The 25,257-nt window shown below is 40.8% G+C and overlaps 1 protein-coding gene across 6 annotated transcripts in view; it reads right to left on the bottom strand.

Moving 5' to 3' along the window:
• The window catches only part of SUPT3H (SPT3 homolog, SAGA and STAGA complex component), a 364,612-nt gene that overhangs the window by 291,974 nt on the left and 47,381 nt on the right, over positions 1-25,257 (bottom strand). The window contains exons 1-2 of one of the 6 annotated variants that reach the window (XM_070732452.1): positions 22,275-22,358; positions 20,344-20,423 (exon numbers count right to left, since the gene is read on the bottom strand). The exons of 4 other annotated variants lie outside the window; for them this stretch is intronic. In XM_070732452.1, the coding sequence (XP_070588553.1) occupies positions 20,344-20,348 (5 nt within the window). In that variant the 5' untranslated portion in view covers positions 20,349-20,423; positions 22,275-22,358. Of the gene's footprint in view, positions 1-20,343; positions 20,434-22,274; positions 22,359-25,257 lie in introns of those variants that run through there. One more of the 6 variants, XM_070732453.1, reaches the window with a different exon arrangement.

Here is a 25,257-nt window from a genome sequence, read left to right as displayed (position 1 = left end):
TACGTTTAGGAGAATCTAGAATGCATCTTTAGGGTAACAGTGAAGAAGAGAGACCTCCAGCTGTTTGGCAGTGGAGAAAATATAGTAAATGGAAACTGAACCCAAGAAATATATAATTATAAACACTATTATTTATTTATTTATATAAATTATTTATAGATCTGCATATATGTTCCAAAAGCTGTGCCCAACAATGCCAGTACTACTACTATCATAGTATTCTGAGAGGGAATAATCTACCTATGATGGTATCAACTGCTTTCAGTTATGATCACTTTCATATTGTTGTGATTCCCAAGTTTGTGATCTAATTTATTGTCAGAAATTTTCTGAGGATTCACTGTCATAACCACATGCTCTCCCTTAAATATCTAATCTGATCCATCAGAGTTGATTCCAAGCTCATCCTTTGAGTAAAGGGTGTGCAGGTTAGAAGGTCCACACAACTGTAAGAGTTATACTATCACTGCTCTCCATGGCTTCTCCTTGGAGAAAATGGTACATTCAATATATATAATGCACCAGCAGGCAACAAATCAAACAATAAAAGATATTGATTATTATAGAATCATAGAATAAGAGGGAACTTTGATGGTGAACCTTTTTTCCCTCGGGTGGAAAAAAAAGCTTGTACGTATGCTATTGCTCATGCACAAGTGCCCACACCCATAATTCAATGTCTGGGGAGGGTGAAAACAGCTTCCCCCCCCCAGAGGCTCTCTGGAAGCCAAAAACGTCCTCCCAAAGACCCTATGTGAACAAAAAAATCAGCTGGCCAGTACACACATGCAAGTTGGAGCTGAGATAGAACAATGGCTCACGTACCAGCAGATATGGCTCTGTGTGCCACCTATGGCACCTATGCCATAGGTTCGCCATTACTTCCCTATACCCATGATAGCAAGCCTGCGCACGCAGAGCCCTCTGAGCATGTGCCCCAGCTAGCTTTTCTCTCCCGGGTTCCAGCGCAACAACTGGTCTTCATGTGTGAAGACCAACTAGCCGGCATGCATGCATTAACCGGAACCCAGAAGAGAACAGTTACTGGGGGCACATGTTCTCTACCGGGTTCCGGCATGCACGGCACATGCGCATTCCAGTTTTGGCACTCAGTGCTGAAAAGGTTAGTCATCGCTGCCCTATATTATTCCAGACAAATGGTTGTCCAATCTCTTCTTGAAAACCTCTAATGATGGAGCACCCACAACTTTAGGATTCAAGGGGTCCACTGATTAATTGTTCTCATGGATATAAAATTTCTCTTTAGAATTGAAAACAAGAGAAGAATTAAGAGAACAGGGTATATAAATGGATTGGTGGCCATACCTCCAGATAATATCCAGGCATAGAAAAGACAGAGAACAATATGGGTATTATAGATGGCACCTCCCTCCAGCAAGATTAGCTCAGATGTACACCTGGATAAATCCACAGTGCTGGAGATGTAAGGAAAACAAGGGGACTTATTATCATATCTGATGGACCTGCCCAAAAATAAAGAAATTTTGGATTAAGAAACAAAAATGGATAATGGATATACTTCAAATTAAAATAAATAGAAGACGTGAAGCGTTCCTCTTAGGAATTATAGATCAGAAAATAGACAAAAATAAATATTATTTAATGATACATATACTGACCGCAACTATAATGGCGGTAGCCCAATGTTGGAAACAATCCAACAACGACTCACTAATACTCAAAAAAATTATGGACTGTGCAGAAGGGAACAGAATTACCAACATTGATATAGACAACGGGGGGGGAAATGAACATAAGAAAAAATATGATAAACTTACCATTTTGATTAATGCAACACATCTTAGGAGTACTGAATATATGTATAAAATGTCTTCCATAATTATATTTCAGCCTAAATCCTTTTAATAAATGAAGTCATAAAATTTCCAGATAATGTACTGAAGAGGTACCCAATTTATTGCAAACTAAAAAAATTATAGAAAGTTAATCCAGTCATATTTCTATTGTTTAGGCTGCAGAGCAGCTGACATTCAACTCTGTCTGTATAGTGTTATACAGTGTTAAGGTTTAGTAAGTAAATAAGACACAGATTTCTAAGATAAGAGAGAAATAATAGCACATCATTAGCACTATCAACCCAATTTATGTTCCACTTCATTGATTTTGTGAATCTTATCAGTAAATAGAACTGTCTATTGCCAGTGAATATAAACAAGATATGCATCATATTCACATATTAATAATATAACCAATAGGCATCATATTCACTGATTTCAAAGGACAGATTTGGTGTTGAACAATATTGATCTGAAAGTAGAGTTTTGTTGTTGGTTCTTTTTTTGTTATTGTTGCTATTTTTGCAAAACCCATTTGGCATAGTACATAAAGCAATGGCATCACAAGAAACTGCTGGAAATTTATGTACAACAATAAGTAATTAAGAAGCAGGAAATTGAACAGCATTGACAGTTAGTGCCTCCCTTTAGAGGCTGGTTTAAGACTATAAAGTTGGGAACGCATGCTTAATTCCACAGCTGTTAATGTACAACACTTCTGATCATACCATATTGCTTAATGTACAAATGAAATTACTATAAAAATCATCTGGGCATTGTTACCATTGTGTAGATGACACACAGCATTATTTACACTATTCATTCTACCACTATTATGGTAACAAACTTCACATCGGTATCTGAAGGCCATAAAACTTAGCTAAGAAATAGATATGGAAAATTCAGACCAAGTATAAATGTTGGGCAAACCACATATCTTAAAATGGAAAAAACCCACCCTTTTTGGAATGGGATACTACTCTATGAAAATTACATTATTTTCTAAAGCCCCGACAGTGGAGGAAAACGCCTATGCGCTGTGGGCACGCGGCTGCCTTTAAGCTGTTGGCGTCAGAGCCGTGCCCATGCTTTAGCTTTGCTCGCCAATGACCGCCTTCCCTCAATCCAAACGTGGATTAAAGTAAAGCAAAATTAAAATCCATCCAATTCTTCTGAATTTTGATCAAGAGGAAAGAAAGCACATGACCTTCTAAATCTAAGTCAACTAGACAGTGTCGATTGGTGGGGCCTAGGGGAATCAGCTCTCCCCAAAGATTCGTACTGCCCCCACCCTCCTTGCCTTCCACAAGAGTCTTAAGACTCATTTATGCCACCAGGCTTGGGGCTATTAGATCCTTGCCCCCGACCAATGAATGTGTGAAAGAAAGTTAATTGAATGGGAATGATCGTTTTTTATGGGTTTGGGGTCTTTTTAGATTTTTTAGATTTTATTTTTAATTAATTGGATTTAGGATGTTATGCATTGTTTTATTATATGTTGTATTATATGTTATAAAACGGAGGAGGCCTTATTTAACAGATGGCTTTAATACGGAATGCATGCCAGACAGGCAGGTACAGGCTTAGAGAAACATACAATGCACACAGTGTTATATAGCAAGCCCTGGCTGAGGCAGGAACCAATCAAATACACAGTAGCTTTCCCGCTTACAAAGTAACTATGGAAAGCGCCCTATCAGAACCTTGGATAGGGACGCCAATCGCACGGCTCTAACCGGCCGGCTGTTTCTAAGCAAACACAGCACTCCTAACCCCTTGATTGACACATACATAGTCCTTTAAATATTCCGGTTTGTAGCGCACTCTCTCGGAGCCCCGAGGCATGACCGCCTGCTCGGAAATCCTCTCCGAATTTGATTCTTGCACTCCCTCTTCTGAATCCCGAACTTCCTCACCCCTTAGTGACTCTGAGGAGGCGTTTTCCCCTGACAGTCTTACGGGCAGCTGAAACTGACTGTGAGCCGATCCCGCCTGCTCACCATCTCCTTCCCTTTGGAGATCGCTCGCCCTGTCGATCCGGATCTGGTCTAAATGCCTCTTCCAAACCCTTCCGTCTGCAAGTTCGATTTCAAAAGATCGAGGCCCCAGCTCTCTGCTTACTGTTCCCCTTTCCCAATTCCGTCCTCCTGAGTAAGACCTGACAAAAACAGTGTTTCCAATTTTTACCTGCCGGGTCGGGGTTACTGGCCACTGCACTGTTTGAGAGTACCATGGGTGCAGTCTATCAAGAATGATGCGGAGCTTGCGACCCATCAAAAGTTCGGCTGGGGTCTTACCCGTGGCCACACAGGGGGTGGAATGTTGCGCTAGCAACAAATCTGCTAGCCTTTCCTGCCAAGAACCTTGTGGCATCCTCTTAAGGGCGTCTTTTACAGACCTAACTGCCCGTTCCGCCTGGCCATTACTGGCCGGATGCCAAGGCGAGCTTAACGCATGTCTGATGCCAGCAGATGCTAAGAATGACTCAAACTGCACCGCTGTGAACTGGGGACCGTTGTCCGAAACGAGAAGGTCGGGGAACCCATGCGTGGCAAATAAAGTCAGTAGGGCGTCTATGATAGCCTGAGCGCAGGTAGATCTGAACAGGACAACCTCTACCCATTTCGAATGGGCATCCACGACTATCAGGAAGGTCTGTCCCATAAAGGGACCGGCTAAGTCAATGTGTAAACGAGCCCAAGGTCCAGCTGGCGGCTCCCATACCAGCGGCTCGGCTCGAGGAGGGAAAGGGCGACTTTCCTGGCACGCTGCACATCCAGCTACTCTTAGCTCTACCGCCTTATCCAACCCCGGCCACCAAACATAGTCCCTTGCTAAGCTCTTCATGCGCACTATGCCAGGGTGACCCCTATGCAATAATGCCAGCACCGGGCTGCGCAAGGTTTCTGGAATAACCACCCTACTTCCTCGCAGCACCACCCCCTTCTCTACAGAGAACTCAGATTGACACCTGAAAAATGGGACAAAAACATCTGCGGGGGCTGTAACTGGCCATCCTCTTAACACCCATTGCCTTACTTGGGACAGAATGGCATCTCGACCAGTTACTCCCGCTACTTCGGTTGCAGAAATAGGAATAGTGCTCTCAGATAGAGCAAACACGGAGCACGCCGGAGCAGGGTCGACGAGAACATCTGGCAGCGGGCATCTGCTCAGGGCATCAGCGTGTGCTATGTGGCATCCTGGCTTATAGGATAATGTATAATTGTAGTTCGCTAGGAAGACGATCCAACGTGACATCCTGGGTGAAAGGACTACCGGACTTTGACGGCTGCCTGATAAAAGCCCCAGCAATGGTTGGTGGTCTGTGACTAATTCGAAATGCCTCCCATATAAGTAATCGTGGAACCGCCTGACCCCCGCAATTAGTGCCAGCGCCTCCTTGTCGATATGTCCATAATTTCTCTCCGCCGAAGCCAATGTGCGAAAGAAAAATGCCAGAGGGGCTTCGGCTCCACTTGGCAGTCTGTGACTGAGGACAGCGCCCACCCCGTGTTGTGAAGCGTCACAAGTCAAAATTAAAGGTAAACCAGGTGAGTATTGGGCCAGCACATTGTTGGACAAGAGTATTTCCTTGACCCCGTTGAATGCCAATTCCTCCCTTCTTCCCCAGTGCCAGTTTGAGTGCTTGTCCAAAAGCCGGTGTAAAGACTCGGCCACCGATGCCTTATGCGGAATAAAAACCGCGTAAAAATGTAAGAGTCCCAAAAAGGCTTGCAGCTCAGCCTTGGAACGTGGCCTGGGGGCATCCCTAATCGCCCGAGTCTTTTCAGGGGTGGGGTGAATTCCCTCCCCATCTACAATAAAGCCCAGGAATTCCACCCTCGGGACACCAAAAACACACTTCTTTTCTTTTAGTTTAAGCCCCGCGTCCCTGAACTTGGACAAAACCTTTCTTACTTGTGCCATCAACTCGTCTGTGGAACTCCCCGACACTAGGACGTCATCAAAATATGGCACAGTTCCTTCGAGCCCATATAGCAACCTTTCCATCAGGCCCTGGAATAGTCCTGGGGCAATGGAGACCCCAAATTGTAAGCGGTGACACTTGAATACCCCCCGATGGGTGATGATTGACTGCGCTTCTGCAGCTAGGGGGTCAACGGGAAGCTGCTGATAAGCCTGAGATAGGTCAAGCTTCGCGAACACCCTACCTTTTCCCAAGGTGTGCAGCAGCTGTTGCACCACTGGCAACGGATATGAGTGGTGTGCCAACGCTTTGTTAATGGAACATTTATAGTCCCCACACAGCCTAATTCCCCCATCCCCCTTGAAAGCAATGACCACTGGGGTTTCCCATTTTGCCTGATCCACCGGTTCTAGCACCCCCTGGGCAATCAGTCTGTCCAGTTCCTCATCCACTTTCGGCCGGAGGGGAATGGGCACCCGGCGGGCTTTTAAACGAACCGCTGGTTCTTGCGGATTCAAACCGAATGAAATCGGGGTTCCCGTATAACAGCCCAACTGACCATCAAATACTGTTGGAAACTCCCGCGCCAGGACCTCAAACCTTCCCATATCACTGACAGTATTTACCCCAGTCACTGAGAGTCCCAAAGCCTTGAACCAGTCCAATCCTAAGAGATTAGAGAAGGGCCCATTAATTACAATAAGAGGCAAATTGCCCACAAAAGTTTTGAAACGGACTGGGAAACGACCCTCCCCCAAAATAGGAATTGGTGTCCCTTGATAGTCTTTCAGTTGCACAGCGCACGGAGACAGGCGACCTCTGCTGATAGCTGGAAAACAGTGCTTCAATGTCGCCCACGAAATTAAGGAATGGGCAGATCCCATGTCCACTTGCATAGGGCACCTCGAAGTGCCCAACTGGACCTCCAACGAGATCTTTTCCGCTGAACTAGACATCTCTTTCACAAAAGTGGTAGCCAAACGTGGCCGACTATAGATAGCATTGCAATCCTCACGCCGGTTTGAAGGGAATTTCTTCTGCCATCGGGGAATGAAGCTCTGGGGCTCCCGTTGCTCACGGGCCGCGGCTGTGGAAACTCTGCGGGAACGGCAAACTCTGGAAAGGTGCCCTTTGGTACCACAATGCCAACACGCGGCATCACGGGAAGGGCAGGAGGACCTCAGATGATTGCCCCCACAGCCCTGACAAGGTGACTGGGGTGGCCTGGGACAGGTAACAGGAGCGTCTCGGTTCCTATTCACTGCCAATTTGCACACCTCCTCCTCCTCTGCTTCATGACTGCCATCCTCTTCAGGAAGAACGGTGGCCCTATCAGTGGAAACTGTAGTCTTTCGGGTGATATTAACGGTGCTGTCCATGGCTGCCAGCGACTGCGTTGACAGCTCAAACGCACGAGCCTCCGCTAGCGCCGCTTGAAATGTCAAATCCCTAATGGCCAGGAGACGCCGCTTAAGCCGACCGTCTCTCACCCCAATTACAAGCCTGTCTAGGAGGTAGTCATTCAGGTCACCAAACTCGCAATACAGTGCCGCACGGCGCAGGGCGGCCACATAGTCATTTATAGACTCCCCCTCTGCTTGGTTCCGCTGGTAAAATTTATAGCGCCTCGCACACCGAGATGGAGCCGGGGCATAATGATCCTGCAAGGTTTTTAAAAAGTCTTCCCAAGATACATCGTGGATTGAAGTAGGGGCAAACAATGCTCGGGCAGTTTCAAACATCTCGGGGCCACAAAACCCCAGGAAATAAGACCTTTTCCTGTCTCCGGAAATTTCCGTGTACCCGTTGGAGATTAAGAAGCAATCGAAACGGGCAACATAGGACTCCCATGTCTCCCCTTGGGGATTGAAAGGGGCGAAAGTAAGCTGCACTGACATTTTCACTTACGTACAGAGTCCAAGCATAGAATTCTTGAAGAAATGGCGAGAATCCTCGTCGCCAGTAAAACGGAGGAGGCCTGGCTTTAATACGGAATGCATGCCAGACAGGCAGGTACAGGCTTAGAGAAACATACAATGCACACAGTGTTATATAGCAAGCCCTGGCTGAGGCAGGAACCAATCAAATACACAGTAGCTTTCCCGCTTACAAAGTAACTATGGAAAGCGCCCTATCAGAACCTTGGATAGGGACGCCAATCGCACGGCTCTAACCGGCCGGCTGTTTCTAAGCAAACACAGCATGTTATGCATTGTTTTATTATATGTCCTCGGACAGGGGTGGCATAAAAGTCCAATCAATCAATCAATCAATCAATAAACACACAAACAAACAAACAAGTCAAAGACTGAATCTAAAGAGAGGGATTACAGGAAGTGAAACAACTTTTAAGGTACCGTGTTTCCCCGATAGTAAGACCCCCCCGATTGTAAGACATATGGGGGGTTTCAGGGGGGTCGGCTAATATAAGCCATATCCCGAAAGTAAGACATATGTCTTACTTTCGGGGAAACACGGTACTAAAAGCGAGGGAGGCGTCCGCTACTCCCGCCGCCGCCTTTGCTCTCCCCGCCGCACCTGGGGCTGCCTGCCTGCCTGCTGCCGTAGCCGGGCTGGGCGCGGGGCATCCTCGGCGTTGGGCAGCAGGCAGGCAGGCAGCCCCAGGCGTGGCGGGGAGACCAAAGGTGGCTTCGGCCCGGCCCGGCGGGGAGAGCAGGCAGCCCCAGGTGCGGCGGGGAGAGCAAAGGCGGCTTCGGCCCGGGCGAGGCCTCTTCTCCTCCGGGCAGCCGCGCCTGCCACGCAACGCCGCCTAATGCCACCCGCCCGGAGGAGAAGAGGCCTCGCCCGGGCCGAAGCCGCCTTTGCTCTCCCCGCCGTGCCTGGGGCTGCCTGCCTGCCTGCTGCCGTAGCCGGGCTGGGCGCGGGGCATCCTCAGCGTTGGGCAGCAGTGGGAGGAGCCGCAGCCTCCGGAGCCGGCCAACCGGGCGCCCCCAGGACGCGTATCGCGGACCGGCCCCACCGCGGCGCAGGAGGGATGGAGGCCGGGCCCGACGGGCAGCCGCGCCTGCCGCACAACGCCGCCTAACGCCGCCCGCCCGGAGGAGAAGAGGCCTCGCCCGGGCCGAAGCCCGAAGACGAGCCGGCCCCGGTGCCCGGGACAATATAACACATACCCCCAAAGTAAGACACAGTGGGGCTTTTGGGGGTAAAAAGATAGTAAGACACTGCCTTACTATCGGGGAAACACGGTATCAGATTCAGTCCTCATCAACCCATACTTGGAGGCTAACTCCATCCAACTTGGAGAAAGGAGTATGTTTGGCTTTAGTTATAGCATCAGCATCCTTTCTTCACAAAATCAAACCTGCACTTTTGACATATATCCCAATAGTATCTAGATTAGATTATTGCAAACTGTTTTACTGGTGTCTATTTATTAAGACTTTAGAAACTACACTAGAATGCAGTAGGTCTAGAATACAGTAACAAGCATGCTGATATGTACCTACTTATAGGATCATATCTTATTTTGCAAGGGCTGATTTGGTTACAATTTGATGCTGAGTACAATTCAAAGGATTAATGAGCCTCCTTAACAGAAGAATAAAAGAACAGAAGATAGAGATACTTATGCTAGAGAGTCCTAAAATCTGTTCAGTGTGTGAACCAAGTATTTTCAATAGAAGATAGGTTTTATCTGAATATTTCTAGGAAAGGGGAGCCCATCAATGTTTGTGAATAAGTGCTCTAATATACAACTTTTCATGATGTTATATTTTTTAAACATTCAACTGAAATATCGCTTTTCATAATTTAAATTAAATATTTTATGCATTACAATATGGGATAATCTATACTATATTTTGATATAACTCTGACTGTCAAATCTTTCAGATTTATTTATTTGAAGCATCCTGTCAAATCTCCATCTAGCCTCATCTACTCAAACAATCAAATTTTCCCAATCTCTCATTTTAGGAGTTAATTCCAAGGCTCCTGATAATCCTTGTCTGCTGCATTTTTAAGAAAAAAAAACTTTTTAAAAACATGTTGCCTCAAACCAGACACAGTATTCTAGGTGGGGTTTGCATAATACAAAATAAAATAGAATTACTACTTCCCATGATTCCTCCATTTCTCTGATTGATTGATTGATTTGTATGCCACCATATATAAAAACATAGTAATACATCTAATATAATTTTAAAAAACCCTAAAAATCCTAAAATAATTTAAAACATTCATTATCATTCACTCCATAAAACACACTTAAGAAACACTTGTTGGTCAGGGGGAAAGATCTAAAGACCACAGGCCTGGCGACAAAGATGAGTTTTTAAACTTTTTCTGAAGGCAAGGAGGGTGGGGGCAGTGCAAATCTCTGGGGGGAGCTGATTCCAGAGGGCTGGGCCCCCCACAGAGAAGGCTCTTCCCCTAGGTCCTGCCAGCCAACATTGTCTGGTTGATGGGACCCTGAGGAGACCAACTCTTTGGGACCTGACCAGACGCTGGGATTCATGCGGCAAAAGGCGGTCTCGGAGATAATCTGGTCCTATGCCATGTAGGGCTTTGTGGGTCATAACCAACACTGTGAATTGTGCCCGGAAACCAATCAGCAGCCAATGCAGTTCGTGGAGTGATGATGAGATATGGGCATACCAGCTAGCGGTGGCAGTGGCACAGCAGCGCCAGGGATATCATGTCCATGACCAGGCCCCCAGGCCCTCGCCGCTGCCGTTCCGAAAAGAAGCCACCGCCATCACCAGTGTCCTCAAAGAGAAGCCGCCGCCAGGACCAGCAGACTCAGCACCTGCCTCGTCATAACCGAAGCATTGCTTTGCTGCTCCCCTGGCGAGGGGACAAAGGCTGAGAGGCAAGAGGTAAAGAGGTAAGGAGGGGGGGGGAGTGAGGGACAATGGGTGTAATATTTTGTATAATAACCAAAAATTTATGTTCGGTATCCGAATTTTTATTCAGTATCTAAAGCAAATTTTTGCCGAAATTTTTGGTTGTTATCTGAAAAGTACACTAACCAAGGCGTTCGTTAACTGAGGTACCACTGTATCCATATTTTAATATATTGTATATCTGCAATCTTATGAACGACATTAATCATAATAGCAATAGATATAGCATTATGTACCACTTCACAGCCATTTTTAATTGGTTTACACAGTCAGCATACTGCCCCTAACAATCTGGGTCCGCATTTTACCGACCTCAGGAAGATAGAAGACCAAATCAACCATGTACCACTCAGAATCAAATTCCTGAAGTGAGCAGTAGCCTGCAGTACAGCATTCTAGCCACTCCGCCACCATGGGACTTCCTCTTATCCAAAGATAATGATCACCTAAGTTCAAGTAAGAAAACTGTAGACACAAGTACTTCTAATTAGACAAGCACATGATTGCTTGGTGAATTAAATAAATATCCACATAGTGCAATGTTTGATGCTAATTACATTACAAAAAAGCACAACGAAAGAATATTGCAGCAATATATCAGTTTAAGAAAGTTATGCTTTAAGAATAGGTAGTTTTCTTACAGTTTTTATGAAATCTACCATTTCTCTTCTGCTTTACATAACTTTGAACTCAACCCACATTATGTAGTCTGTAGTATATTACTGTTCTCATTATATATAATTTCAGTTGTTCAACTGCACCTTATTTTCTATTCATTCCGATAAATATCTCTTGGAAAAATGACTGCCTTCCAATTTCACTGCTTCTCATCTTCTATTATAGCAACAATAAAGTTTTCCTATAAACTAGAATATAATAAGATCAGTTATTTTTAAATTCAGTTATGAAACAGAAACAAAACTGCTCTGATCTCCTCATATTTATTTGAAAAAAGAACTCTGCAGTAGACCTTGATCACTAAAATCCAAACAGTAAAAGAATTATGCTCAATAAGTATTTTTATAAAAAGTGTTATTGTGTAATTAAGATGCTGATCTTGTTTTTAAAAAAATATCAGTATTTTTAAAGAAATTGGCAAAAAAAAATAATTTAAAAACCCTGAAGCATAGATTTTTTTTAAAAAAAATCTGTTTATGTCTTCGGAAAGAACATTCCGTATAATGAAAAACATGACCAAATTTTTCACAGTACATCACTATAAAACCCTGTAATTGACTTCTGGGGTTGGTTTACTCTATGTCTATTTTTGTCTACATAGAAAACAGAAATGATGTGGTAAAAGACCAAAATGCAGGTCTCATTGCAGGATAAGGCTCCATCCTGATTAACAAAGTAATATCATGTTTTCTCTGGGAAACATGCCCATTTTGTAGAGGAGAATTCAGTACACATGAACCATCATTACAAAACACACATACACATTCAATAGAGACATAAAAGTCCAAAGATTTGATCTATAAAGTCAAGCTCCAAAATTTTGGTGAACGATCCTTTGCTTTAACTGGACGAGGATGGATCTGTTAAACCCTTAGACTCAATGGAATGGAATTTCATCTATAATTTTTTAATTATATATTGAACCAATAAATGAATTTCATATTTTTTTCAAAGTACAGTACATAAGACTATAAAGCCAGCATTCATTACTATTTAGTTAGTTAGTTCAACTTGAAAAATCTTATATTTAAATATAATTTATCTACAATTTACTAAGATAAAATGAAATGTACTAACTAAAGAGTCGAGAAAATCAATCTCTTCCCTTATAGCCAAAACAATCTACCAAGATAAGGATCATAAGACTATCCATTCCCCAGTAGGAAGAATGAAAAATGGGAATAAGGAATAAAGCAATATTTTGTACGAGTGGGCTATCATTCCTTACAGTACTGTACTTTTTTAAGGCTTTGAAGATCTTGAGATTTGCAGTAAAATAATCTTAATGACAAAATCTTTATTTCTTTTTTTCTCTTCATTCATTCATTTTATATGTGTGAACTGGATATATTTTTATTAAAAAAAGAAATTGAAATGTGCATTTGAGTTTATTTTTTTCAAGTAAGTTTGCAAAAATCAATAAAATTAACCCAATAATTTGCTATTTAATTTCAGCAGTGAAACCTGAGGGATTACCAGAAGTTGCTAATAGGGGAACAGCTATTCATTCTTCAACACACAATTATATATTTTGTTTTTGATGCACATACCTTCAAAAGATGTCAACTTTCCATTCTTTAACAGTTTTCTCACTGACTATTTTCCTATCTCATATGATCATTATATATCAGCCAAATGGCAGACTGAACCTGTTTAAATAGATTTACGTACATATGAAGGGGAAAATGCTACTCCAGTAACAACAATAAGACTTTACAGATAGGATTTGGAATCTAAGATGAAAAGAAGACATTTTATCCACAAGTACTTAGCAAACAAAATTCAGCAAGTCAAGACAATTCCCACCAGGGAGACAAAGCTATAGGAATCAACTCTATTTTGTTTAGCTTTGCTATGCATGGAGTAAGGAGCTCAACTTTGGTTTTGGTTTTTAGATATGCTGCACACTTTATTAGAATACTTTGGGCCAGGTTAAGACTTTCATGTTCCATCAGCAAATAGAGCTGAAAAGACTATAAGCCACCATCAGATGCATGTTCTCCAGGCTTATATGAGACATAATTCTATGATATATTCTGCTATCATGGATCACTTAATAACATTATATAAGGGTTCAACATTCTACTTTGTCCATTGAATCCATATGCATGAAATCATCTTTCATTAATTAACACAGAGATGGTGAAACTTTTTTGGCTTGGCTGCCAAGAGTGTGTGCGCACAGGATAGCGTGCACATGCGTGCACACACCTATAATGCAATGCCCTCCCCACACAACCCCCACATTGCCCCCCGTGCATGCACACAACATCCTGCACTCCCCACACACAAACAGACACACATGTGCACAGGTCTCACTGAAGCCTCCAGATTTCTGGTAGGTCCACTGGACTATTTTTCGCTGTTCCCAGGATTCAGGAGGCTTTTCTGAAGGGGAGAGTGAAAACAGCTGAAAAGAAGACCAAAAATCAGCTGACCAGCATGCTAGAACTGACATAGGGCAATTATTTTAAATTGAAATGTTTTTTATACTGATTCATGTTCATTTTTGTTGTGAGCCACCCTGAATCCCTAGGGAGTTGGGCTGCATAGAAATATAATAAAAAATTAAAATTAAAATAAAATAAAATAAAATATAAATAAATAAAATAAAATAAATGCCTTGTATGCCCTCTGATATGGCTCTGCATGCCACCTGTGGCACCCATGCCCTAAGTTCGCCATCACTTAACTTACATGAGGAAGCTTGCTTGTAATATTTATTATTACAAAATAATAATCTTTTTTAAATTTTAAAAAGCTTTTATTTAAAATTCTTAAAAACAGAGGTACATACAAAAGGTAGAGAGATGTCTTAATCTCTCTTCCCTTGCTTATTTCATGTTATATACAATTTTACATATTATGCAGTTTTTCATATCAATATTTTTCTTGCTCTTCTAACATAACTCTATGTTCATAAATAAATAAATAAATAAATAAATAAATAAATAAATAAATAAATACATGATTTTTATTAAGAAAAGGAAGGAAGAAAGAGAAAATAAAAATAAAACAAAATCAACAATTTAATATCTTCCTAATCAATTTGAAAAAGTTTTCCAGATCTTTTAAAAGTCTGGAATTTATCTGATTATAAATAAAATAATCATTTAATAGAATACTAACAAGTTTTAAAACCTCTGAAAAAAGCCATTCACTATTATATGTAACAAAAAAACAAAGAATGTATAAAGTTAACATCTACCAAAAGATGGCATTGTTACAGATGAGATCTTTGAGTCTCCTCATAATTAGCACAAGTCCAGGAAAGAAAGAGTGATTTGTCTGTTCATTCTCTTTGACAAATAATGGACAAAAAGGAGAAAAACATCAGATGAATGGGTGTCGTAATGGTCAGGGAAAGGTTTGTTTTAAGTGAAGCTTGGCTCTCAGCAACTTCTTTGATACGTTCATGTAGTTTTCTTGTCCATCAAGTAAACATTAAGAGAACCAAAAAACCCAGCTAAAAGAAAGTTGGCTGTAAGATTAATATGTAATATTATGCTACAGAGACAAACGCAATGGTTTTAGAAACAACAGTTCAGTGTTTTATATTAGTAGAGCTTTAACATTAAAGCAATAGGTTTTTATAAACTATAAAACTGGAAGCACCCTTTTGCTTACACATGAATTTGTCTGTCATCTGTCTGGCTATTATCTATCTATCTATCTATCTATCTATCTATCTATCTATCTATCTATCATCCAGCTATTTGTTAATTCTAGCCTACATACAATAGGCTGCTGGCCATTGATCAAATGACACATCTTCTATATCCAGCCCCAAAAGATATGTGTGATTGTACTAAGGGGTTTTAAACTGTTTTTTAGCTAGCCTTTTTTTAGATGTCTTTTTCTTGTTGTAAGCTGCCCAGAGTTTTGGGGGAGTTGGGCGACATACAAATCAAAATAAATAAATAAATACATTTATGTTGTAATAAAATTGAAATATATATTTTTGAATTTGTAGAGATAGTCTGTTTTTGAATGGCTACTAAAAATGACCAACATCAGAATAATGTGATGGAGGGAAGAGGTTCCCTTCACTGTGCTTAGTTTTATAATTTCTGGTAGTATCACTGGTAGAAGACCTTTGGGGCAGATGATAACAATGTATTTTGGTAAATGAACTCAGTGTCTGTTAGCTAACAAATTAGCTTCCAGAAACCACTAACAGTAGCTTGCAGAGTCACAGCTGCTGATCTCAGTTGAAATGCATTGTTTGCAGAAGATTTCTAAGAAGTTTGCAGAAGATGTGCCTTATGGTGGGTGATAGCATGGAAAAGCATACAATGTAGAAGTGACTACCTTTATAAAATGGCAATGATTTGTTGTATTAGAATAAAGTGATGTATCATGTCATATAATACATCAGTATATTATCTGCTATGCAAAGACTTGGAGGAACAGAAGGTTCTGGTAAATTCAAATTAGAATTAGGCTTTTAACATATATTATGCTATACAGTGATCCCTCGGTTTTCGCGATCTCGATCTTCGCGAAACGCTATATCACGATTTTTCAAAAAATAATAATTAAAAAATACTCCACGGTTTTCCCCATCTGATGACGTCATACGTCATCACCAAGAGTCACTTCTCTCTCCCTTTCTCTTCCTTTTTCTCTATCCTTTCTACCTCTTACTCTTTCTTTCTCTCCCTTCTTCATTCAATTTTCTCTCCCTCCCTTTCTCTCTCTTTCCTTTCTCTCCCTCCCTCCCTGTGCCTGCCCTGCACCACCCAACAGGGACGGACAGCCCCCGATCGTCGGTTCGTCGCCCCCCCACACAGAGGGAGATCGGGCTGCGGGGGCAGTGGATCCGCGTCCCCAGCCACCGGCTTGGATTCCCCTCCCGGCGGCATTGGGCTGCCCTGCATCACTCACGCGCTCGACTGCGGTGGCTGCTTTGGCAGGGAAGGAGGAGTTTGGGGAGAAGATGAAGGCAGTGGGCAGCAGCTGAGGCGAAGCGAGGCGAAGGCGGTGAGGAGCGGCGAATCCACCTCCCCAGATTGGGCTGGTGGGGGCGGCAGCCACCGGAGGGAGATCGGGCTGGTGGGGGTGGCGAATCCACCTCCCCAGCCACCGGAGAGAGATAGGGCTGGTGGGGGCGGCGAATCCACCTCCCCAGCCACCGGAGAGAGATCGGGCTGATGGGGGCGGCGAATCCACCTCCCCTGCCTGGCAGCGGCCGGCCGAGCGAACGGGAGAGTGGCGAGTGAGTGAGCGGCCGTCCGGGCAGGCGGGCGAGCGGCGAACGGCGGGCGAGCGGGTGCTGGGGGGGCGGGGGCAGCCGACATTGAAAGCAACCTGTCGGCTTCCGAACTTTTGTCGCTCCCCGGCTCCACCATCTGCGCATGCGCGGCCATGGAAAAAAGGGCGCGCATGCGCAGATGGTGTTTTTACTTCCGCACCGCTATATCGCGAAAAATCGATTATCGCGAGGGGTCTTGGAACGGAACCCTTGCGATAATCGAGGGATCACTGTAATATGTTATTAATAGGGTAACAAAAAATGCTGGCTCTGTTAAAAAGTGCTATTGCTAACATTGTTACAATATTGTTTACAATGCTATTGTAAGCCACTCTGAGTCTAAGGAGAAGAGTGGCATAAAAATTGAATGAATGAATGAATAAATAAATAAATATTATTAATGGGGTAACAAAGAAGAAAAGTACTACCACAGAATTTGGAGCAACAAGGAAAAATGAAGAATATGAGTTCTTTTTCATAAGCTTGTAGAACTTAAGGAGGGAACAATTTTCCTTCCTAATTCTGAGAACATGTAGGACAAATTAAGAAAATACATTATTTAGATAAGTTTATATCATTCCCTCATGCTATGGCAAATTTAAAAATGCTCTGGATCATAGGCAAAATATTTAGCACAATGTGAAATTTAGTGATTGTCAATATGGATTCAAACCAGTTGTGGTGGACAATAACTCCATTTGATGCCAATCATTTCAATGAAACTGGGAGCGAATTTACAGATGTGCACATACAGTGCATGAATATTAGCAGGAAGAAAACCACTTGAGTCTTAAAAGTTCTAGTTATTTCATAAGACGTATAATATTAACCCAATATTAACCCTGCACAAAGAAAGTTAACGTAAATTATTTTCCTAGAAGAGCAATCAGACATTTTTCCTATTTCTCAGATATTAATAATAATAATAATAATAATAATAATAATAATAATAATAATAATAATAATAATAATAATTAGATTTGTATGCCGACCCTCTCTGAAAACTCGGGGCAGCAGTACTAATACCATTTTTTCTGTAACTATGCATTCCCCAAACACAATTCACATTCCCACAATTTTATGCAATGCAACAAAGTAATGAAATTACAAGTCACAACTATACTTAGCACTGTTCATGGGGAAAAATTAATACCAATATTTCAGATATAAAGAATAACCTTAGCAGAATTAAGAAAATAAATCAATGCATTTATATATACAACCATACAGAATAACATCTTCCACAAATTCTAAGAAAACATGAAGTCAATGCCTAAATTCTGTAGTCTGAAATGAGGATGGGGCAAATCTAACTGAACAGTAAACTACCAGCCTTTTCTCTCCCTGCCCACAAACCTAAACCCTCAGTGATTCTTTGTAATTTGTCTGAAGTAGTTCCAAATTAGGTATTCTCCACAGCTCTTTCATCAATATATGTTTAACTTGTAGAGATGCCACAAACTTTTACAAGTGTTTCATTTTTCAAACGTCTGGTATCATTTTTCTTGAAACTGAGCTATAAACAATACTGCCGCGCAGCTACAGCAAATCCACCCAAAACAAAATTGAGTACCACAAAGTAACAGAGTGATATTTAGCCAGTTTAATAAGTAAAACATCACGTAAATCAGCAAAGAAACAACAAATGTCACAAAATACTATAACATGGAAAGACAACTGTGAAAAAACAAGGAAAAAAATTGAGGCTGTCAGATAATAAGGATATCCTATTCAGTGTCAAAACTTGAGAAATATTTTAAAAATATAATTTTTATTCTTACACTCATAGAAAATTAATATGATTTAGACTCTACTTGCTTTGCTTTGCTTTATTTCAAAATTGGTCCCCAAGATTATGATAGAAGAGTTAATTCAGGCCATGTAGGAACTATGGAAACACTGTGTCATGTTATAGCAGTTTAACAATTTGTTCACACTTATTTTTTTAAAAAAGAGTTCCTGGGATGATGATTCTTTTAAAGTCTTCAGGTTGGTCACCCTTTCTTTTCATCTTTGAACCTGAAAATTGGTAAAAATCTAGAAGTGTGTTTACTTTCACAATTAAAATAATAGTCAATGTGTATATCTAAATGAATACATACATACATACATACATACATACATACATACATATTTATACACACAGACACATACATACAATGTATTTTTGCTGATAATGAAAGTTGTATAATCATTGCAGGTAGTTCTTGACTTACAACAGTTCACTTAGTGAACGTTAAAAGTTACAATGGCACTAAAAAAAAGTGTCAATTTTTCACACTTATGAACGTTATAGCATCCCCATGTTCATGTGATCTACATTTGGATGCTTGACAACTGACTCATATTTATAAGTTGCGGTATCTTGGGGTCATGTGATCAGCTTTTGCAACCTTCTGGAGAACAAAATCAATGGGGAAACCAGATTCATTTAACAATCATGTTACTAATTCAACAACTTCAGTGAGTCATTTAACAAATGTAGCAAGAAAAGTCATAAAGTGGGGCAAAATTCACTTAACAAATTTCTTACTTAGCAACACAAATTTTGCACTCAATTATGGTCATATGTTGATGATTAGTTGTATTGTACAAATTAAGTAAACTGTAAAATACAGTGGTACCTGAAGGGTGGGATGAATAGAGGAAGGAAGGAAGGAAGGAAGGAAGGAAGGAAGGAAGGAAGGAAGGAAGGAAGGAAGGAAGGAAGGAAGGAAGGACAAAATAATGAACAAACAAAATAGTAATTCAGCTGTAAATGGGTATTTCATAGCAAATTCTTTGAGTGAATCTTTTGGGACCTCCAAAGCAACCAAACAAAAAAAAAGATTATGATTTTTGGGAGTTTGTTACTGTCTTTGCAAACTTGCAGGGACTCCGTAATTTCCTATTGATTTCAAATGAGTGGGATATTTGGAGAAATGGGAGGTGCTTTGTCACTCTTTTTAGCACTACAACTACCAATAAGACCAATAGGACATGAATAGAGTACGGTACATTTTATTAAGGTGTTACAACTGCATCAGTTTATCTTCTGTTGCTTCCTCACTATGTATGAATAAATTCTAACATGAAAAAAATGTAATGCTACATTATAGATCTTTCAATATACATCACAGATCAGAACAGAACAGCTTAGAATTCTTTGTTGGCCAATTCCATAAGGAATTTGTCTTGGTACATATGCTCTCAGTTTACATATAGGAAAAGATCCATTCGTCAAGAATCATAAGGTACAACACTTAATGATAGTCATAGGGTACAAATAAGCAATCAAATCAAATTAGGAAACAGTCAATATAAATCATAAAATTCAAGCAATGAAGATTCAGTCATGCAGTCATAAGTGGGAGGAGATGGGTGAGAGGAATGATGAGAATATTAATAGTAGTGCAGACTTAGTAAATAGTTTGATAATGTTGAGGGAATTGTTTGTTTAGCAGAGTGATGGCATTCAGGGAAAAACTGTTCTGGTGTTTAGTTGTCCTGGTGTGCAGTGCTCTATAGCGTCGTTTTGACGGTAGGAGTTGAAACAGTTTATGTTCAGGATGTGAGGGGTCTATAAATATTTTCACAGCCCTCTTTTTTACTCATGCAATATACAGGTCTCCAATGAAAAGCAGGTTGGTAATAACTGTTTTTTCTCAATATCAACATTAATAACAAAGATAGTTAAAAACTGGGTCTTTTTCTCTGATGTCTTATGTACAAATTAAAAAACACAAGTGTTTTAAATGCAGGTCTAATGAAGCGATGAAGTAAAAGTTTGACATAGAGAAGTGGTGTCAAACTCACGGCATTGCGGCAGCATCACAGGATATATCACAACTTTCTCTCCCTTTGCTAAACTGGGCGTGGCCTGTGCATGACTCCTCCTGCCACCGGAATAGAGGAAATAAAAGTATTGCCAAATTACAGTCCCCTCTATAGTAACTGGAAACAGTTACTGAATTTAATATACAAAGCATGCAAATTAATTGTTATTTCAACAAAGGAGAATACTTGTAGCTCAGGTTGAAATGAGGGGTTCTTGATGTTCTCTGACCTTACTTGTTTTCTTGCAGATGTTTCATTACCCAACTAGATAACATCATTAGAGCACTGGTATTATCTAGTTTGGATAATGAAACATTTTGCAAGAAAACAACCAAGCTCAAAAAGCATCAAGGACCCCTCATTTCAACCGAGTTACAAATATTCTCCTTTATAAGCTCAGAGAATGCCAAGAAACCATAATAATCAATCTGTGCTTTCTTCGTCTTTTTCATAATGCTTAGAAACATAGAAGACTGACTGCAGAAAAAGACCTCATGATCCATCTAGTCTGCCCTTATACTATTTTTTGTATTTTATCTTAGGATGGATATATGTTTATCCCAGGCATGTTTAAATTCAATTACTGTGGATTTACCAACCACGTCTGCTGGAAGTTTGATCCAAGGATCTACTACTCTTACAGTAAAATAATATTTTCTCATGTTGCTTTTGATCTTTCCCCCAACTAACTTCAGATTGTGTCCCCTTGTTTGCACAAACTGATAGGAGATTGATCATTCTATTTGAATCTTGAGATTCCTCAGTCAGATCTTCCTGAGTAACTTTGGACTAACTGCAATCCTACATATACATATTTGAAAAGAGTCTCATTGGCAATTAAGTATTTCAAAATATTCCACTTTTCATGCATCATATCTGTTATTTGTTGACTTCAGACTTTTTCAAAACAAATATTTTTCACTGAACAACATGTATTTTCAACAATTTCAGCTTAAGATATTATCTTTCTGAGGACAGAGTCATTATTTCAAAATCCAAAAAGAATAAATATCTCTAATTGGATGTTCATGATTGCTTAAAACCCACTGAACAGCATCCCAAATTACATAAAAAATTATTCAGAGCATTAGATAAGAGACTTGTGCAGCACACTGGAAGTGAAAGGACAAAATGCTTTGAACACAAGACTTATCAATAATTCTTAACCCCAAGAATCTTTTGACAAAACTGTAAGGCAGCTGTGGGGGGAAGTCATGCAATCCTATTTTAAAGAACTCTCAACAAGTGCTACATGAGCTCCTTTATTTTTCTTTCAAATTTGAAGGACTACACAGCTCTCTTAGATACACAAAGCAGTATCATTTATAAGAAGAACTTATATAGTCTGTAGGTAATCAAATTGAGGCTTAAAAATGCCCAGTTGTTAAAATGAGAAACCAGTTCCTTTTCATATCTGAACTTAATAGATTTTACTCCTCAATCTACCTATTTCCTAGTGCACTGAAAGTATCTGGAACAAGTATAAATGTGAAGTCAGGACAAATGTGCATTGCTTGATTACACTTTGCAAGGCAAGAATTGACTATAAAATCCTTCACCAGAAATTATGAATAACACAAATACTTGGCTATAATATTTCAACCTGACTCTCTATTGAAGCTTTAAAAAATTAGTTTATATTTTTCCCTAGTGCAAATAATGTGAGGTAATTTTACAATTGCAGTTTGAAATCTGCAATTGCAATTAGTGAAATAAATGAAAACTCTATAAGTAGCAGTGAAACTGGCATGCAACTTAAAAACTGTCATGAATACTGCCTAAAAATAAGCTTACAATGGCTATTTTAAAGGATGTGTGTGGTCTTGCCCATATATTCTGGCAAGATGCAGTTTCTCCAACCACAGCTAGAGTCATCCAAAAGCAGTGGCACTGGAGAGTCTGTGTCTCACCTGTCAAAGTTGAAGAACGCTGTTCAGCAGACCACCATGACTCCATGGATAGGATCCACAGCACTGAGAAGCTGTCCCTGATAAGATTTCTTTAGCTGTAGAGGAAATCCTTTCATAAGAGAATCACAACTAATGTGTGTGTCCCAACACCCACGCAGAACATGATTACGCATAAAGAAAAAAGGAAAACAACTCTAGCCTATCACAATTATTACCTTCTAGTTGGATATTTGCTAACTTGCTAGTTGGATATTTGCTAACTTACATCAAACAGATAACACGAGACATGAAGACACTTTCTGTACCACTCATTAAAATTATTGATAGTCCAGTAATATGATGTTAAAGACACATCTGATTCTTTTTGAAAGGATTTCTTTGTTCCTATCCTAAAAAATAATATTTCAAATTGATTAAAATAGTTTGGTTGTGGATGAAATATTTTTTCTTATAGCAAAATAAAATAAACTCAAAGTAAATAATCTCAAAAAAAATAATCTAAATAATCTAAAAACTTAAACTGAATAACCATGTGTGATATTCCTCTCTCATACCAGCCTTTGCCATTCTCACTTAGATGGTATGTATGTGGATGATTAATTAATATTAAAACTTATTTTTATGCATGCACTGCTGTTATCAAAAGAACAATTCGGTTCTCCAGCTATGAAAATTCTTATACTTTAATTACAGGCAGTAATCATTTCACTAAGCAAAAGGGCTCTCAAGGGATTGCTTGCATTTTCTTGGAATATATATATTTTAGAGTACTAACTAGCATAGTTTGGGTATTATTTTTCTTTGGTTTTGTCGGTAGCATGTTTGAAATAAATTTTATTAAGTGGTAGTGTAAGTAACATTGCATTGTGGGTAGCAGTTTCCTGTATTAACCTAGCCACATCCTCAACTGTTATGTGAGACAAGTTTCCCATATTTTGTTCAAAACAGACTTTTTTTCTTCAATGAAAACTGAAACTGAAGGACCAAAAAGCAATAATGGTTTAAGTTTCTGAAGACAACTGTTTGTTATATTTAAATACAAGCCATGCTAACATACTGCACAAATTCTAAAATGCAGTGATACAGAATAAAATATTTATTAAGAGCAACAGATAGGAAAAATCATTTTACTACTTTTTTCTCTAATATAGCATATAACGTCTACATTTTAAAACTCATTAATTCCTATAATGATTATATGAGGCAGAGATATTAATATACTTTTTGTGTAAATAAAGTTAGCACCCACTGTCCTCCTAGAAGAATGAAATATTCAGAGAAATATTAAAAAAGCAGAATATTATATTTCCCTGGATGAGAAAAGGAGAAACATGTTTTAAAATCAAAGCAGTTCCTTGCAATTCCCTGCCCCCCCCCCTTCAGCTCCAGGGTGATGGGATTAAGACATGGCCCCCAGGACATGATAGGATTATCCCTCTACCCATTTAACAACAGAACTCACCACATGGCACCTGGGGAGGTTACATCACCCTGCAGGATTCAACCAAGCCTGGGACTCAAGACAACCTACAAAGTTCTCCAGAAGAATCAGGCAACCAATCAGAATACATTTCTTTCACAGGAACAGGAAACTCCAAGGCAGGGCCAAGAGAGTGTATCAATCACTCTCTCTCTCCTCCCCATTCTTCCCTCTCTCTCAATTGCCCAGGACCTCAAACCATAAGGTCCTTCCCCCCATTAAACTATCTTTTCAAACAGCTACCCTGTTCCCAGTGTCTTTCTCCTCACTTGGAACTGTACCCAGATGGACACTTGTTCCAACAGTGTCATTAGCAAACCCTAAGACAGATGAAAAAATGGCTTGCCACAATTTCGCTTGCAGTACAAACACTTCCCACTAGTGTTAAATAATGCTATTAAAATATCAATTGATTAAAAAAAACCAAATATCTGCTGCAATTGAAGTATATGTACAATCAGTGCATTACTTTGATTCTCTTTTCCTAACACCACATTGATTATTCTTATTATAGCCAGAAAATTCATAAAACTGGTTCTGTTCCCTTAGAACAGGGGTCCCCAACCACCAGGCCGCGGACCAGTACCGGGCCGCGGGGCATGTTGCACCGGTCCGTGGAGTCAGCAGCTGCCAGTCCTCCTGCCGCCGCCCCTCCCTCCAGTGCTTCATCTCCCGCTGGGAAAGAGGCCTCGGGAGGCAGGTTCTGCCGGCCACAGGGCGATGGACATGACAGAGGGGCGGGAAGGACCGGGAGGGTCAAGCCTCTTTTGGCTTCTGCCGTGGCACGCCTTTGCGTTTTTGGCTGGGGGGGGAGGCAGGAGGGCCGGCCTGACTCCCTCCCTCCAGCGCTTCACCTGCCGCCAGGCAAGAGGGTTTGGGAGGCAGGTTCTGCCGGCCACAGGGCGATGGCTGGAAAGAGGGGCGGGAAGGACCAGCACCCCCATGCTTAATCCCGCCCCCAACCACACCCCTTTCCGCCCCCACCGGGCCATAGAAAAATTGCCTTGCTGAAACTGGTCCCTGGTGGAAAAAACGTTGGGGACCACTGCCTTAGAATATCTCATGAAGGAGAACATCCCAACTCTGTCAAATAAAACAGAAGAGAAGTTGGGGTTTTTTTTCTATTTTTACTCACTCAAAAGCTGTTGTGGAGCAATTTTAAAATTCCTAATCAAACTTAACAAGGCTTAGTTACTCTTAAGGCTTTCTCAAAAATTCCAGATTTCTTTTTAAACAGGTTGTGACAGATGATCAAGGATTATTCTGGGGGAGCCTATATGTTTTATGCTGCAACTCCTAGCAGCTCAAAACAATACTGCCATTGTTTACAATTTCTGGATACTATAGTTCAGCAAAATCTCGATGGACAGTTTTCCTAAACCGGATATAGGACATGGTGAATCCTCTCCCAGTCTCAGCCCTAGCTTTTCCAAACTTTTATCCCAATCTGATAGAAACAAACCTACACTCAGGGGTGGTTCCTCCCAGTTCGGACCTGTTCGC

Source organism: Erythrolamprus reginae, chromosome 1 (genome assembly GCF_031021105.1).
Source record: "Erythrolamprus reginae isolate rEryReg1 chromosome 1, rEryReg1.hap1, whole genome shotgun sequence".
Classification (NCBI taxonomy): Eukaryota; Metazoa; Chordata; class Lepidosauria; order Squamata; family Dipsadidae; genus Erythrolamprus; species Erythrolamprus reginae.
This window is presented reverse-complemented; position numbering and strand designations above follow the sequence as displayed.